At 39.2% G+C, this 18024-nt stretch overlaps 1 protein-coding gene across 1 annotated transcript in view; it reads right to left on the bottom strand.

The window, feature by feature from the left end:
- Positions 1–18024, bottom strand: part of nav1a (neuron navigator 1a) — a 143285-nt gene that overhangs the window by 5498 nt on the left and 119763 nt on the right. Inside the window, 15 exon segments of the mRNA XM_084097952.1 lie at positions 967–1085; positions 1289–1485; positions 1661–1732; positions 1910–2064; positions 2166–2401; positions 3576–3744; positions 3919–4014; positions 4130–4227; positions 4328–4532; positions 5710–5872; positions 6340–6524; positions 8437–8555; positions 8648–8759; positions 14409–14492; positions 14979–15056. Coding sequence (XP_083954078.1) covers positions 967–1085; positions 1289–1485; positions 1661–1732; positions 1910–2064; positions 2166–2401; positions 3576–3744; positions 3919–4014; positions 4130–4227; positions 4328–4532; positions 5710–5872; positions 6340–6524; positions 8437–8555; positions 8648–8759; positions 14409–14492; positions 14979–15056 — 2088 coding nt within the window.

Genomic DNA, 18024 nt, shown 5'->3' with positions numbered 1-18024 from the left:
TGTCTTTTGTTGTTTGATTAACATTAATGACTGCAGCAGATTTATTAGGCTGCTGTCCCTTTAAGAGCTAATGCACGGACCCAATATACTGTTACACACACGTTTTCTTTCTCAACTGTTTACATTCACTTAAGACATAACTGTCCACTGTATACTTTGCTTATGCTCGTTCAGCCCTGTCTCAGACTCAGAGCGCATGCACAAGAGGCCGCCTAGGGAATAGTATCTCTTTCGCGGCTCAATACGCTTTTAATAACGTAATCTAGGAAAAAACAAGGTTAAAAGCATACAGTTGATAGCTTAGAAACATACTGTGTTTAAATCAGCTGGGGGTGTTAGATGAGTCTCTTGTACTATTTGTATGGTGCACATAAGTGACCATGTAAGCTGCAGTATGCTGTTGAAAGTGGATCGGACCGAGAACCGAAACATACTTGTTGCCGATCAGCAGAAAGGGGCGTATACACACATTAGGGGGGCGGTGCCTGTGTTTGTGAATTTGGGGGCTATCAAGATAGGCGTGTGATCCTTTTGGGTAGGGGCATGTTTGTTTCTGTGATTTCAAACATCAACAGCATTTCTCAGAAATCGCTTCCTGCACCTTTAAGAGAGTTGCTCCCTATGAAGTGTGTTTCACTATAGTCACTTATGAGGAGGACCACCTTACAGCAGAGTTTATCTCCTAAACACCTGCCTGGAAGTTTCGAAAGATCCTCAAGATTAACTGGCTCATGTGTTTTAATTGGGTTGGAGCTAAACTCTGCTGGATAGTGGCCCTCCAGGAGCAGGATTGGACACCCTTGCTTAGTAGTTAGTTTCCTATGTCAGTGTTTTCTAATCCTTTTCCTGGAGGTACACCAACAGTACACATTTTCAAACTCTTCCTAATCAAACACACCTGTTCCCTGTTGGGGAACCTCCTGGTAGAGGGTTGGGAAACGCTGGCCTATGTGGACAATAGCTTACCTTCACACCATCCTTAGCACCCTCCTGAAGATAAGGAATAATGGACTGGTTCCAGAGGTCAATAAACCAGGAGCGAAACTCTGCTAAAGTTACTGGACAAGACAGGAAGAAGCAGGGACCTGCAGAGACAAGAGCCATAGCTAAGATCTTTTTTGGAAACTTTTTTAGCACTGCTGTGCTAAAACTAAACCATGACCTTTAAAAGGTAGTGCGTGGTACAGATGAATTTGCTAATATTTTATCTCCACCACAAAATATAAATGGTTAAATAATGTTTTTCATTCAATTTGTGATCAGATATGCAGAAAGTTTAAAGCTGTACCTATGAGGAAGTCTGAGGTGCTGTGTTTCTCCAGGAAGGTATGGAGATGATACCAGAGTTTAGGCACCCAGTCCAGAACCCTCAGCACCTCAGCGCTGTGAACCGTGCTGCCATCCTCTGTCTCGACCAACTTCCTGTGTAAGTACCGCACCAGGAACCCATTTGCAGGCTCCACGTTGTTAGAGAAGGTGATCATTCTTCAGACGAATGGAAAAATCACAAATGAAGTACATTTGGAATATTGATTTGGTATTTCAAATTTCTTTATGAGGATGTTATTGTAAGATCAGGTCAAATTGTATTAGGTTTTACTTTACCTCACTACAATCTACAAACTGGAATAAAACAGTGCTAAAGAAATTAGGAACTTACCTAAAACTGAGATGCAGGCCATGATTTGACGACATCTTAACAGATTGATTGGTGGTTCCAATGACATACGGGCTGAAATAAATATCCAAGAAAAATTCAAATTCAGATTAAAAAATTGTCTTGTAAAAGAGTGAATCTCACAAAGCCTGTCAGGAAGAAGTCCAGGTCATATTTCTTCCCAAAATTATATTTCATATATATTTTATTTACCTTGAAACCATGATTTTTGTTCATGATTTTGAAACTCACCATTTGTGATATTTGCAGGTCAGCGCACTATTGACCAGATCGGTGATGGAGGACCCATCACTGATATCATCCAAGATAATGACCAATGGAATGTCCTCAGTGCCACAATCACGGTCAATCTGATTGGCCAGATTAGACAGGTACAACTGGAGGTCCTGAGGGAGAGAAGACCAAAGTGAGGCTTTACAACTGCTTGCGACACAAATCAGTGTGGAAGGAGCTCAGTTTGTCTGAAAGTGTGATTTCCAGGCTTCACCTTGCAGGTCTGTTGGTGCATGTTGAAGGTGGTGATAAGGCCCGGGCCGGGGTCACGGCCGCTCTTCTCCAGCAGGTACTCAGTCAGACGGGTGGTGAGATAGGTCTTCCCTGTTCCGCTGGGGCCCGACAGGACCAGCCGCCGGTGCTTCAGAAGCAAACTTATGTAGTGTTGCATCATTGGCTTGGGGATGAGCGTCTCGAAAACCAGACTATCCACACATTTATCCTTAACACCTGGAACAAACAGCAAGATTAGGTGAATCAGAGGTCAGTTAGAAGTGCCAAAGAGATCTAAAGAACTAAAGACACAAACAATTAAAACAGGAAGGAGAAACATCTAGTAGACAGAAACAGAGGTCTGTTGGTTAAGCCATGACTGTCAACAGTGTAAATGTCAAGATATTTTTCCTGTTTATTGGTTTCTATTTTAGAAACTGGGTAGCTCCGCCCACAGTGAATTCTCATTGGTCCACAATCTTGCTCCACATAGCTCACAAAATGGCAATGCTAGCATTTGGTTTGCAAGGAAAATTATCATCAATAGAAGATCTCTGAAAAACATTTGCTGAACAGTTAAATTAATTAATATTATAATTAACTCTTTCCCAACCAGCGTTTTTGAAAAAAGTTGTCAGCCACCACCAGAAGTTTTGATCATTCTAACAAAATGTTCATGGTCCCCAGAATATTTTGTTGCATGAATATCTGAACATGCAATATATCAAAAGAAAGAAATGAACTTCAGCCTTAAAAAAAAAAAAAAAAAACTTTTATTCTAGCTTAATGCATTCTTTTTTTCTTTTCATAAAAAAGCAAAATTTAGAGCAAAAAGCTGAGAAAAACTATTTTTTTTAAAAGACTACGTCAGGATGGGATTCAGAACGATGATCAAAACATAGATGGAGTAGATCGAGTTCATCAACACACCCAAAGCTTCACAGTCCTACAACTCATCCTGAGTCGACATTTCATTCTGTAACATTAGGCAGTTTTGATTTATATGCTGTTAAATGTTGATGATCGCGTTATTTTACATATGCTCTCATATGCTATCACTTTTATCTGTTTCTTCACATGTCTTTTGATCAGGAGATTCTGAACTCTTTCAGAAGATGTCTCATAGCGTCCCCAACCGTATAACAGTGAAAGCACAGAAAGCCGGAAATTTCCGTCAGTGACGAGGAAAGAGTTAACAGCACGTCTGTAGTAAACGATAAGCTTTAATGGCACTGAACCAGCATAAACATATGATCTGTTCCGAAACCTGTGATTTTGTCAATTAACACAGCTTTTCACTTTCAGTGAGGACTCTAAAATGACTTGACGCTCGAAACACCACGTTGTGCCGAGATGAGGTGTTAAAAAAGTTGATGGAGAGATTCAGAGTTTGAAATTGTGAGTTTTTTACCTTTGAGGGTGACAGTGACGAGTCCAGGACCCTTTTTTAAACAGTCACAGGGTGAACTTTCAGGAGCCTCGGCTCCAAGCACTCTCCTGCTCTGATTAATAGCGTAACTGTGGATAGAGTCGACAGACAGTCCCATACTTGTACTGGGATCCACCAGGGAAATGTAGTCCTAATGTATGAAGACAAAGAACGCATTATAAGCAGAACAATATGTTTGCCATTAAATATCAACAGCAATTGCATGCTATTATTTGCATGCTAAAATAGTATTACTATCTTTTTTGCATACTAAATTATCTTTGCATACATTTAAAAATGTATATGCTACAGAACGAGCTCTCACCCTGAAAGCTGTGGAAATGTCTGTGTCTAACGTCGACCACTCAGTTTTCCCATTAATTCTCACTGAGCCGATGTAGAAATCCTGCTGCCTCACCTCCTGATTGTACATCACATTGTATTTGTATCACACATTGTATCACATCACAATATTTAGGCAATATGATCTAATATTCATGTATAAAGCATTTTAAAATATGTTTTCATGTATTCACCTCTCTGGGCACTTGCTGGTCAGGAATACGGACCACAACACGCGTAAAGTCCTCGTCCCTCTGAGATGACAGGCTCAGTAACTCCATAGGAGCAATGTCTGCGAGATAGAAAGAATGATCTGCCTAGGTTAGGTCTGAGATGCAAGCTTTCACTTTTAAGTGCCCCAAAATATCAGATAGCATAACTAGTGAACTCACCAGGGTTGGAGCACTCATTGAGGCTGAGGCTGAAGGACTTGGTGAGGCTCATGGGTGGTTTGCTTTGGTTGGAGTTCAGGAGGCTGGCGAGGCCAGAGGGCTGGGAGGTGGAAGTAGAAGGTGGGCCGCAAGGGAGGACAAGGGACGACGGAGCACTTCCTGTTTTCAGCTGGTCGTTCTCTGCCTTCAGACTCTCCACCATCATCTGCAATGACAAAATGGATTAGATTTTTTTTTCTCTTAAGGCTAGAACACATTACATGGCTGTTGTTCAGATTTTTGCCTTGATTTGCAGTCTGGACTAGTCGACAGTAGTTGTCAAAAATCTGTGCCAGTTTGCAGATTTTTGGCAGTCTGAGTTGACAGATTTCACAGAAAACTGCATAGTGTACGATGGGCACAGACTCTGATTTTTTAGCTTCAGACTTTGATTCCATCCAGTCAGAGGATTTCAAAACAGATAATCGTATAATCTGTTCAGATTTTAAAAGTCATGTAGTGTATTCCAGCCTTTAGCCGTGCTTGACATGCAAACTCATTGTTCCCTATTTAAACGATTTAAACGCATGGTGGTCGGCGGATCCGGCGCATGATCTATAAGGGTTGTCCCTATTCTCTTAATGAGTGATGGGTGTCTTTTGGGCGTAACGTGCAATAAACCAATCAGAGTCTCATCTTCCATTCCCTTTAAAAGCCAGTTGCGCTCGCGCCATGGCGGATTCACATTTTACATGGCGGAATTTGCAAGTGGAAAAACTGTGGTAGTGGTACGCACGTTGTGGACCCGCCTATAGGCGCACATTACTAGCGCGTTCTTTAAATACCAAAAAATATGGTCAATAGCACAATCTATTTCAGTTGCCTCAAAATAGCAATGCGCCAACAATGCGCCTGAACACACCTCGTTTTCAGACCAGCCACCCATGGGCGAACAGACGGGCGCAAATGCATTTGCTAATTCAAACAACGTGGCACAGGACGTGAAAATGATAACTGCGTCGGGCTGAAACTAGCAAACACACTTGCGTCGTGCCTGGCACTGCATTTTGCCATGTATATGATAGGGTCCATTAACTGCAATGAATTTATGCATGGTTCTAGTGCAAAGTTTGAAATATTTGTGAAATTTTGGCAAAGGTTTGTAGGCAAAAATGGTCTATTGTCAATAGTGTTGCAATGTGTGAAGCTCACACAGAAGCCACTCTCAAGCCAAGCAGCTTTCTGCTGGTCAACCTGGCAAATTGTATTGGGAATTGTATTGGGAAATCTTCCACCATCATGCAAAATTCCAGACTGTGTGGATTCCTATTGAGATGACTTGATCTTGCCCGTGAAAATCTCCTGAACAAAGGTAAAAGTGACAGTAGCAAAAAGTTCCTAACCTGCATGTTGTTCATGGACTCTCGTAGCTGCTCCAGCTGGTGGGCCGAGCTCAGCGCCTCTAGCCGGATGTCCGTCAGTTTCATCTCTTTCTCCCACAGCTCAGACCGCAGATCCGATACCGCCTTCTCATCGCTCTCGTTTTCCTCGTTACTTTCATGGATCCTGTTAAAACGTCAATATGGTTTTAAATGTAATTACACTTAAACGCAGTTTAAAGGCTGCAATATTACTGCTGCATTTCAAAAGTGGGTAACACTTTATTTTGATGGTCCCTTTTGAACATTCTTTTGACTATAAGTAACTTTGCAACTACATGTCAGCTAACTCTCATTAGAGTATTGTAGAATGTCTGCTTAATATCTGCTAACTCTTTATTGTGTTGGTCCTCCAACAGACTTTCTACTGACTATAAGTAAGTACATGTCAACTTATTATAACCCTAACCCTACCAATCTATTTATACTCTAATGAGAGTTAGTAGACATGTAGGTGCAAAGTTACTTATAGTCAATAGAATGTGTTAAAGGGACCATCAAAATAAAGTGAAACCCAAAAGTGAAATCGCCCTCTCTTGCCCCCCCCCCTGTACTATTAAAGTTTTTATTAAAAACTATTAAAACTTTACTCACACAGAGGAGATGGCTGATTGGCTGGACTGGAGGGAAGGGGGCGGATTCTCTCCATCTTCATGGGCCAGTTTTGGTGAATTGGGGGCAGAAGAATCTGGAGTGGTGATCTCTTCAATATCAGAGTACATCGAGCCACCTTTGGCACCCTTCTTTATGCTGAACGCCTTGCCAAAAGAGCTTCGCAACTACAGAGAAATCCAGAGAAAGACAGAGAACTTCAAGTACATTATACAAGTGTTTGTTTATTCTGAAAAATTACGTTTATTAATTTAATGAAGTTCATTAATTTACACGATTGTTCGAAAGATAAAGAAGTCTCTTTTGCTCACCAAGGCTGCATTTGTTTGATCAAAAATACAGTAAAAAACTGTAATAATGTGAAATATTACTGGAAATTTAAAATAACCATTTTCTATTGTAATGTATATTAAAATGTATTTTATTTCTGATAAATTTCCAGGCTTTAGTACCATGATCCTTCAGAAATCATTCTAATATGATGATTTGATGCTAAAAAAAAAACAAACAAAAAAAACATTTATTGTTGTTATTATTATTATTATTATTATTATTATCAATGTTGAAAAGAGTTGTGCTGCTTCATATTTTTGTGGAAACATGACATTTTTTTCAGGATTCTTGATGAATAGAAAGTTCAAAAGAACAGCAGTTTTTGAAATAGAAACTTTTTCTAACATTATAAATGCCTTTATTGCTATTCTTGATCAATTAATTTCATCCTTGCTGGATAAAAATACTAATTTCTTTAAAAAAAAGAATAATACTGACCATAAACTTTTGAGCGATAGTGTACAGATTGAAACAGTTATTAAAAAAAATGAAAACAACTGAAAAAAATACTATAAACTAGACAAAAGTACCATTGTGTTCTTTTATGCAAGAAAGATAATATGTTATTAGTTTTTTAGAGTAAAATAAGAATTACAGTATGAAAATTATTATACATTCTGCGAACCTCCCTACTTTATGTAGTGTTCAATTCAAGTACTACATGTCACGGTACTTCAGCAACACAAGAAAAGGATGTTTTTCAACAAGGGTACTTGAAACACTCAGGCAGGTGTGGATAGTTATACTGTACATGATACATACATTTCCATAAATGAATTTACAGCCTTGAAACAGATAAAATACTGAACAGCTGTAAGATAGTTTCAACATGCAAAGTGCTCTTTCTCAACATGCTGTAGTTAGAGCGAGTGTTTAGCTGTAGCTTCATTCATGTGCAGCATGAACTTTTTTTTTTTTTTCAGCAATAGCCACATTAAACGTTCACAGTATTTCCACATGTTTACAGGATTAGTAAATTAGGCATTCTAGAGGGAATTCACTAAGAATAAACTGTGACCACAGATAGAGCAGTTCATTTGCACCACATTATTAGCTGTTTTCATGCCTGACAGACTAAAGCAAATGAATGCAATTCAGGTCATGACGCAAATTGTTGGTTCCCATCATGTCAGTTTTTAGAACCTGCATCCCAGTTTGCTTACTTGTCCACTATTCTATCACACTGAAAATTCCAAAAAGAAAAAGTGCACTTTCCACCCGAATTATGCACTTATTTAACCAAAAAAGTGTGGAACGTTGGACACTTCATGCACTAAACTGTCTGTAAGAGTCTAGTGTATGAATTTTATATGGTTATTTTGTCATCCAACATTGGTGACTAGATGGTTGAATACATAGTGAATAGTATAAGTATATAGTATGTCATTTTGGACACAACACTGTTTTCCAGGTGCAAAAAAATAAGGTTTTTGCACTTAAATACCATGTGCTATTTGCTTAGTGAATTCACCCCTTTACTGTCGTAACATATAATAATTTACACATATGAAGGTATAAGCTGCAGTGGCTACCAATGGAAACCAGTGGACATAGAGCTTTGTAGAACGGTTAGAGACAAGACATAACGAGAAGGAGCATTCCCTCAGAGAGACTTATAAAACTTACTTCACAGACCTTAGAGATTTACAAGAGAAGAATACATGAAAACTATGGTTACGCGCTCGCAGATAATAATATCCACAATAATTCCGTCGGAGAAAGAACGGCTCCTCTTTTTCCGCTTACCCAGCTCTTTTTCTTCTTCTTCTTGGCATCGTCTTTCAGGCTGCCCACACTGGAGTGGCTGGTAATGCTGTTCAGACTAGAGATGCTCTCGGATGAGTTCTGCCTCCTGATTCGAAACTCTGAGAGAAGGGATGAAGAATGTTTGTTTGGTAACATAATAATCGTATATTGAGATAAAACACAATTCGAGGTGTATTTATCCTGTCCTCACCTTTGGGGGCAACATCAGGGTTATTGAGGGCGACTTGGATGACGGCCTGTGCCTCCATGTTCTTGGTTTTAAGGTTCTCGATTGTTTCTCTCAGGTCTGTTAATTCACTGTCCTATAGAGAAATACAGATTTGTTTATTCTGTGCTCATCCATTTAAAGCATCAACATTGAAACAACATTCCCCAAAGCGCTGCTACTGATGGTTTTCCAAATAAATGTAGGTTAACTTCTGCTTTGACAATGAGTTACTGCCTGCACTTGACCAATGACATTTACAGCAGACGTAGCCACAGGGACGTCTACAAAAACTCCTGCCGCTGTGCATCACTGGTCCCTCAACATCATTTGCTTTCTCTGAATCACTGAAACAATCTGCAGGGTCACAGTTACTGTAATGAATCGATGAATCCAGGTCACTGACTCGCAAAAAAAGCTTTCTAGAACGACTGCCTCTTTCACAGAGGGCAATGTGCCATGAACGCCTGGAACGTATAGAAAAGCCAGAAAACCCCAACCTCCATTCAGTCATAATTTGACCCAAATTTGCTCTTTCACTCTCAGTGACTCTGGTTACACATATGGACCTAAATGTAGCTTTTGGGCAGTAAAAGGACAGTTGAGGTTTGGGTAATATGTTTCATATACATGGTCCAACCTGAAGACATACAGTGAGGAAAATAAGTATTTGAACACCCTGCTATTTTGCAAGTTCTCCCACTTGGAAATCATGGAGGGGTCTGAAATTGTCATCGTAGGTGCATGTCCACTGTGAGAGACATAATCTAAAAAAAAAATCCAGAAATCACAATATATGATTTTTTAACTATTTATTTGTATGATACAGCTGCAAATAAGTATTTGAACACCTGTCTATCAGCTAGAATTCTGACCCTCAAAGACCTGTTAGTCTGCCTTTAAAATGTCCACCTCCACTCCATTTATTATCCTAAATTAGATGCACCTGTTTGAGGTCGTTAGCTGCATAAAGACACCTGTCCACCCCATACAATCAGTAAGAATCCAACTACTAACATGGCCAAGACCAAAGAGCTGTCCAAAGACACTAGAGACAAAATTGTACACCTCCACAAGGCTGGAAAGGGCTACGGGGAAATTGCCAAGCAGCTTGGTGAAAAAAGGTCCACTGCTGGAGCAATCATTAGAAAATGGAAGAAGCTAAACATGACTGTCAATCTCCCTCGGACTGGGGCTCCATGCAAGATCTCACCTCGTGGGGTCTCAATGATCCTAAGAAAGGTGAGAAATCAGCCCAGAACTACACGGGAGGAGCTGGTCAATGACCTGAAAAGAGCTGGGACCACCATTTCCAAGGTTACTGTTGGTAATACACTAAGACGTCATGGTTTGAAATCATGCATGGCACGGAAGTTTCCCCTGCTTAAACCAGCACATGTCAAGGCCCGTCTTAAGTTTGCCAATGACCATTTGGATGATCCAGAGGAGTCATGGGAGAAAGTCATGTGGTCAGATGAGACCAAAATAGAACTTTTTGGTCATAATTCCACTAAACGTGTTTGGAGGAAGAAGAATGATGAGTACCATCCCAAGAACACCATCCCTACTGTGAAGCATGGGGGTGGTAGCATCATGCTTTGGGGGTGTTTTTCTGCACATGGGACAGGGCGACTGCACTGTATTAAGGAGAGGATGACCGGGGCCATGTATTGCGAGATTTTGGGGAACAACCTCCTTCCCTCAGTTAGAGCATTGAAGATGGGTCGAGGCTGGGTCTTCCAACATGACAATGACCCGAAGCACACAGCCAGGATAACCAAGGAGTGGCTCTGTAAGAAGCATATCAAGGTTCTGGTGTGGCCTAGCCAGTCTCCAGACCTAAACCCAATAGAGAATCTTTGGAGGGAGCTCAAACTCCGTGTTTCTCAGCGACAGCCCAGAAACCTGACTGATCTAGAGAAGATCTGTGTGGAGGAGTGGGCCAAAATCCCTCCTGCAGTGTGTGCAAACCTGGTGAAAAACTACAGGAAACGTTTGACCTCTGTAATCGCAAACAAAGGCTACTGTACCAAATATTAACATTGATTTTCTCAGGTGTTCAAATACTTATTTGCAGCTGTATCATACAAATAAATAGTTAAAAAATCATACATCGTGATTTCTGGATTTTTTTTTAGATTATGTCTCTCACAGTGGACATGCACCTACGATGACAATTTCAGACCCCTCCATGATTTCTAAGTGGGAGAACTTGCAAAATAGCAGGGTGTTCAAATACTTTCCTCACTGTATATACACTAGTAGACAATGATATATATATATATACACTAGTACAGTCAAATTGATTAGTCACATCTAACATAAAAGTTAACATAATATATGTGTGTGTATATATATTATTATATTTATATATATTATATTCAGTGTGTGTGTGTGTGTATACTGTATACACACACACATATATTTAAAATAGCTGAGGACGCAGAGTGAGCTGCTGCTGGAATGGTACATGATCCAAGTTGTCCGAAACATGAGAATGCTTTATATTTATAAGCGCTTCAAACAAAAGCATAAGCATTACTACATCTTGCCCTGTCGTGCTTTGACAGATGTGTGCTGTTTAATGCCTTCGACACTTTTTCCTTACATTTTATGGTTATATCCTTATATGTAAATGTTAGAAAGTCCCACGAGTATTTCCAATAATAGCGAGTCTTGTTAAACTTCACAGACTTCAACGAACAGCACCGATGCGCGCATTCGGGTCAAACAGATGTAGCGCAGAACATGAGCGCAATTTTGCTCAAATATTTTTTGTTCGAAATTAAGTGTAGTTTTAGAATTCTACATTTAACACAAGTAATCATATTTATGAGAACAGTAACAGTAAAGGCAATATTGTTGGTATAACCCATTAATGTAATATAATTACTATGTACAGACGAGTGAATTCGTGTTCCTCTTTTTTTTTTTTAACAGTTGTGCTTTTGTTTACTTTCATTTTTAATTTAGTAATTTTAATGTATGCTTTGAAATAGTAAGCAATCAGTTGTTTTTAGGTTTAGAATGTAATGTTTGTATTTTGACACTTTTTTTTTTTTTTTTGCTAATAATGTACAGCATAGCCTGCATGGATACATTCACTATATTTGTTTTCATAGGCTTTGTATTAATTTTTTTTTATATATATATTTTTTTGGAGGACAGCATTTGGTAGGATGTGGAATATCATTGTTTAAAAATACTGGATTAAATTTCATTTTTAATAATAATAATAAAAAAAGTTTAACCCTTAAGTGTCCCTCCCATCTGAACAAATTGTGTTCCAAATTTTAGGTTGATATCTCAAAGAATTAGCTTTCAGTAAGATTTTGTTTGGGCGCAGTACCAAACTTTTCCATTAGGTGACAACCAGACTCCATTACTGACCATATAAGGGCGCCGCCATTTCCAAATGTGGTTTGAGTGCTTCCATATAGTTTGTCAAGATTAGTTTAGGTTTAGCATAGGATATTACTGTTTTAAATATGAAATGGCTGTGGGCCCACCGGTGGGCCAGTTATCAAAATAATCGTTAGTTGCAGCCGTAGTATTGTGGCGAGTTGCCAACAGCTCATCACACAATGGGGAGCTGGGGAGCAATCACCAAGCCCAGCTGATGGCATTCAGTCAATGTTCTAGCGCCGGCAGAGACAGAAGAGGTAGAGATTCTTCTCTCAGCTGAAACAAACGCTTGTTGTGCAGTTTGTTTCTTTGCCAGAGAGCGATTAACAGGAGGTTGGTGTTACGGACTCTCTGCCGGCAGACCTCCACACAGACTGAACACTGTCTGCTCAAGCAGACTTTCACCCTCACTCACCCAGACCACGAAGACACTCTCAATGGAAACACCAAAAGAAGCACTACTTTACGGAGACACGGACCTGAGGATTACAGTCAAGCATCCACTGGTCTACTTTTCTTTGCATTTGCTCACTTGTAAATAAATACACCCTCTGGGTTGAACTCACTTTCTCGTGTCCGTTCTCCTTTTTCCCCTCAGGAACCCGCTACAGTATATATAAACAGACACGCACACACACACACACACATGTTTATTTTATATATATGCATATATATAATATGTATATACTGTATATATACACACTCATATATTATGCAAACAAAAACTTTTACGTTAGATGCGATTAATCACGATTAATTAATTTCACAGCACTAATATATACGTATACATAATATATAAAAATATAAAACATGAAATCAGCAGAACTACATTGTTTTGGCAGCTCAATGGTCCTACTCCCTCATGATATGAAATGCTAATGCTCTAAAGGCCCTGACACACCAAGCCGACAGTCTGAGGGACTGTTTCTCAGCGCTGTCACACACGCACATAAAGACGCTTCTCATAGAGCGGACGAGTACTGAACTGAGCACTTTTTGTTGTGTTATTGGGTCAAATACTCACACTTACTGTATGTGTCAAAATGGCCGCCTTTGCGAGTATCCTCGTAAACACAGTCATTTTTTTCTTCAGTGAACATAAACGGTTGAGAAAGAAAATGCATGTGTGTGTTCCGTCTTAAAGTGAGAGCAGCCTAATAAACCTGCTGTTGTCTGTCATTAATGATAAACATCAAAAAAGTGAATCACTTCTGTCTCACTTTAAGAATAAATTTATAAATTAAATTACAAAGTGAAGATGTGCAGTGTTATTTTATACATTTGATTACGTTATACAATTTATGTAGGCAAGCATTTCTTATTTCAGGTAGGTCTATTTCTTTGTTCTATTGCTTGTTACTAGTTTCTTTGTTCTTATTTTATCACTGACTCTTTACTTTTCTTCAATAAGCTTGAGAGTACTTTTTAACATAGGCTAGGCTAGTATTATTATTATTATTATTTTTTGTGCTGGGCAATGATTAATCACATCCAAAATAAAGGTTTGTTTTTAAAAATGATATGTGTGTGTACTGCGTATAATTATTTTGTATATATAAATACACACACATGCATGTGTATATTTATGAAAAATGTGTTATTTATATATAAAATATTTGTATTTATATATAACATAAATTATGTATAAATATATATATATATATATATACAGTATATACATGCAAATATTTCTTAAATATATACATGCATGTGTGTATTTATATATACAAAATAATTATACACAGTACACACACATATATTATGTAAACACAAACTTTATTTTGGATGCGATTAATCGTTGCCCAGCACTATTTTTATTTATTTTTTATATTGAAATTGGTGACAAAAATTATGAAATTTCAATGGTATCAAAAATAACTATGTTGCGATAAATATCGTTATGTGTCGTGAAATATAATTATTCAAATCCTGATATAAGATTTTGGCCATATCGCCCACCCCTAGTTGGACCCCATCATATTTTGGCCGATCGAGCATGTTGAATTTGCGTCTGTCGGCTTTGGCGATGTCGATGAGAGAGAGAACTCTGATTGGCTGTTCAGCTTTGCGAACGAGTCAGTGCATGAGAATAAAAGCGGAAGTGATGAAAGTGCGCTTGTAGTCCTTTTGGTGTGTTCGAGCGCAGCTTTTTGGCCGAGACGCAGCTGACGCGAGGTGATAACACACTCAGCTTCATCACTGCTAGCTCTTTTAACGTCAGCTTGGTGTGTCGTCATGGCCTTAACTGTTATACCAATAAGCCAGTTTGTCATCTTCTTTGAATTAATCGGTGGTGGAGACTGATCAGGAGTTTGTGTGTGTTTTAGGATGACTATCGTACCTTCTGCTCAGCACTGACAGAGAGGCACTGGAGTCGAGAGGTCATGAGGGCCAGACTCTGCTCAAACGCTGCCACCAGGTTCGCCTGGAGAGAGAGAAAAAAAATTTAATTGCATAACAATGTCCATGATGAGTCACACAGGTACTGGGCGACCCGTACCAGTCTAAAATAGTCCCAATATAAACACTTATTATAAGTGTACCGTAGTGATTCAGGATTAGACAAAAACACTTTTGGAAAATGGATTGATGATGTACTCGCTTATTATATAAATTTTGTACATTTAAAAAAAAAAAAAAAAAAAAAAAAAAGGTTACGAACTGCAGCTTTAAATAATAAATGGAATGTTTGGAATAATTCAGAACTACTTTTCATGTTTGGGGTCGGTAAGATTTTTAAATGTCTCTTCTGCTCACCAAAGCTGCATTTATTTAATCAAAAACACAGTAAAACCAGCATTGCTGAGAAATATTATTATAATTTAAAATAACTGTTAATTCCCAAACGTTTGAACACTAGTATACATATACTAATCTTTAACTCTATCCGTGTTTGACGGTGTGCACATACATTAGCAGACAGCTGTGAGGTCAGATTGGCCACCTTCTCCTGTGAAGATTCCAGCTCCCTCCTCAGCTTACGGATTTGCTGTGAAGAAACACACAAACTTGTTAACCAACAGAAAATAAAGTGGCATTCAATTTAAAGGAAAAGGTTGAAAATGCAAATTCTGTCATTATTACTCATCCTCATGTTGTTCCAAACCTGTACAACTTTCTTCCGTATAACAAGTTAGGAAGTTAGGCTGCTCTATTCCATGCAGGGATCGCAAAAATCGAGGGCTCTCAAGCTCCAAATCTCCAAAAAAATATCATAAAAGTACTCCATATGACAAGATTTCTGAAGTCTTATGATAAGTCATACAGGATTGTCGTTACAGGATATTGATAGTCATTGTGTGAGAAAATAATGACAGAATGTTCATTTTTGGGTGAACTATTCCTCTAAATGATCACATTATTTACTTTGATGTAAATCTCTAAATCGTTTTTCCTAAATGAAAGTATTAAAGTCAGAACGAGCCGATGAAGCTCCAGGAATTTCAGCTCGCTGCAGCTGCTGGAAAACTGAGACAGATGATATTTAGCACTCCCAATAGCAACTGTGTCTGTTTATGTTATCTCTACATGGAGCGGGCTGATACATTTTATACATGCAACTGAAGGTAACAAAAAGACAAATGGTGAGTATATTCACATACTATGATGAACACCAGACCAGAACAACACACACAATGAGTAATCAGACTCACTTCAAGCCATTAGGCTTGGAATGCAAAACTTCACCAAGTACATTTTTTTTCCAGGGAAAAGAAAAGTAACTTGGTGAGACACATTCCTTTTGCATCCATAGATCAAGTAGACAGACTCATGAAACGGTAAAGGCATATTCCCACCAGGAAAATAAAATATTATCATCATGACATCATCAATATACTAAAACTAGACAATGCAATGTGTCAAATCTGAAATATCATATTGCAATACTTTTTCTTTTTTTTTTCATTTGAAATTATTATTTATTTTTTTATTATTGTTTGGATGCTAAATATTTTATTATTATAATTTTTATTAACATAAATGAAAGATATCTGATTTGATATATAAAATGACAACAATTTACTGCAATTAAACTATTTAAACAACCTTTTTTTCTGAAGCAAGGTCATTTTCTGAATTGTTTGGATGCTGAATAAATGTTTGGACTTTGTTTAGATATCCAATGCCATGATCAGCTTGTGAATATTTTTTCTGTTGTGTTTGTATTATCCTATCTGATGTGAATATGCCTTCACATTACAGTTATTAAACACAGAACATGGAGGAAATTATGAGTACCAACACGTGGTTAGCTACTCATTTCCTTGAATGATTGAATGAAACATTAATTGACAAAAACACAGCAGAGAAATCTCATAACACCATTCTGAACAGCTAATGGCAGTTTATGGCTATGAATTAGTGCTATGTTAGTTATTAAAATGCCCCTAATATGCTATTTTAAAGGTTCCTAATTTTTTTTTAAGGTCTTCTACAATAGGTTTACATGCATCCAATGATGGCTCAGTCTGTTGTGATTGGTCAACTCTGCTCTGATTGGTCAGATGGCTCAGTCTGTTGTGATTGGTCTACTCTGCTCTGATTGGTCAGATGCTCCAGTCTGTTGTGATCGGTCTACTCTGCTCTGATTGGTCAGATGGCTCAGTCTGTTGTGATTGGTCTACTCTGCTCTGATTGGTCAGATGGCTCAGTCTGTTGTGATTGGTCTACTCTGCTCTGATTGGTCAGATGGCTCAGTCTGTTGTGATTGGTCTACTCTGCTCTGATTGGTCAGATGCTCCAGTCTGTTGTGATCGGTCTACTCTGCTCTGATTGGTCAGATGGCTCAGTCTGTTGTGATTGGTCTACTCTGCTCTGATTGGTCAGATGGCTCAGTCTGTTGTGATTGGTCTACTCTGCTCTGATTGGTCAGATGCTCCAGTCTGTTGTGATCGGTCTACTCTGCTCTGATTGGTCAGATGGCTCAGTCTGTTGTGATTGGTCAACTCTGCTCTGATTGGTCAGATGGCTCAGTCTGTTGTGATTGGTCTACTCTGCTCTGATTGGTCAGATGCTCCAGTCTGTTGTGATCGGTCTACTCTGCTCTGATTGGTCAGATGGCTCAGTCTGTTGTGATTGGTCTACTCTGCTCTGATTGGTCAGATGGCTCAGTCTGTTGTGATTGGTCTACTCTGCTCTGATTGGTCAGATGGCTCAGTCTGTTGTGATCGGTCTACTCTGCTCTGATTGGTCAGATGGCTCAGTCTGTTGTGATTGGTCTACTCTGCTCTGATTGGTCAGATGCTCCAGTCTGTTGTGATCGGTCTACTCTGCTCTGATTGGTCAGATGGCTCAGTCTGATGTGATTGGTCTACTCTGCTCCGACTGGTCAGATGGCTCAGTCTGATGTGATTGGTCTACTCTGCTCTGATTGGTCAGATGGCTCAGTCTGATGTGATTGGTCTACTCCGCTCTGATTGGTCAGATGCTCCAGTCTGTTGTGATTGGTCTACTCTGCACTGATTGGTCAGATGGCTCAGTCTGTTGTGATTGGTCTACTCTGCTCTGATTGGTCAGATGGCTCAGTCTGTTGTGATTGGTCTGCTCTGCTCTGATTGGTCAGATGGTCCAGTCTGTTGTGATTGATCTACTCCGCTCTGATTGGTCAGATGCTCCAGTCTGTTGTGATTGGTCTACTCTGCTCTGATTGGTCAGATGGCTCAGTCTGTTGTGATTGGTCTACTCTGCTCTGATTGGTCAGATGGCTCAGTCTGTTGTGATTGGTCTACTCTGCTCCGACTGGTCAGATGGCTCAGTCTGTTGTGATTGGTCTACTCCGCTCTGATTGGTCAGATGCTCCAGTCTGTTGTGATTGGTCTACTCTGCTCTGATTGGTCAGATGGCTCAGTCTGTTGTGATTGGTCTACTCCGCTCTGATTGGTCAGATGCTCCAGTCTGTTGTGATTGGTGTACTCTGCTCTGATTGGTCAGATGGCTCAGTCTGTTGTGATTGGTCT

Source organism: Abramis brama, assembly GCF_963993115.1.
Source record: "Abramis brama genome assembly, chromosome: 22".
Lineage (NCBI taxonomy): Eukaryota > Metazoa > Chordata > Actinopteri > Cypriniformes > Leuciscidae > Abramis > Abramis brama.
This window is presented reverse-complemented; position numbering and strand designations above follow the sequence as displayed.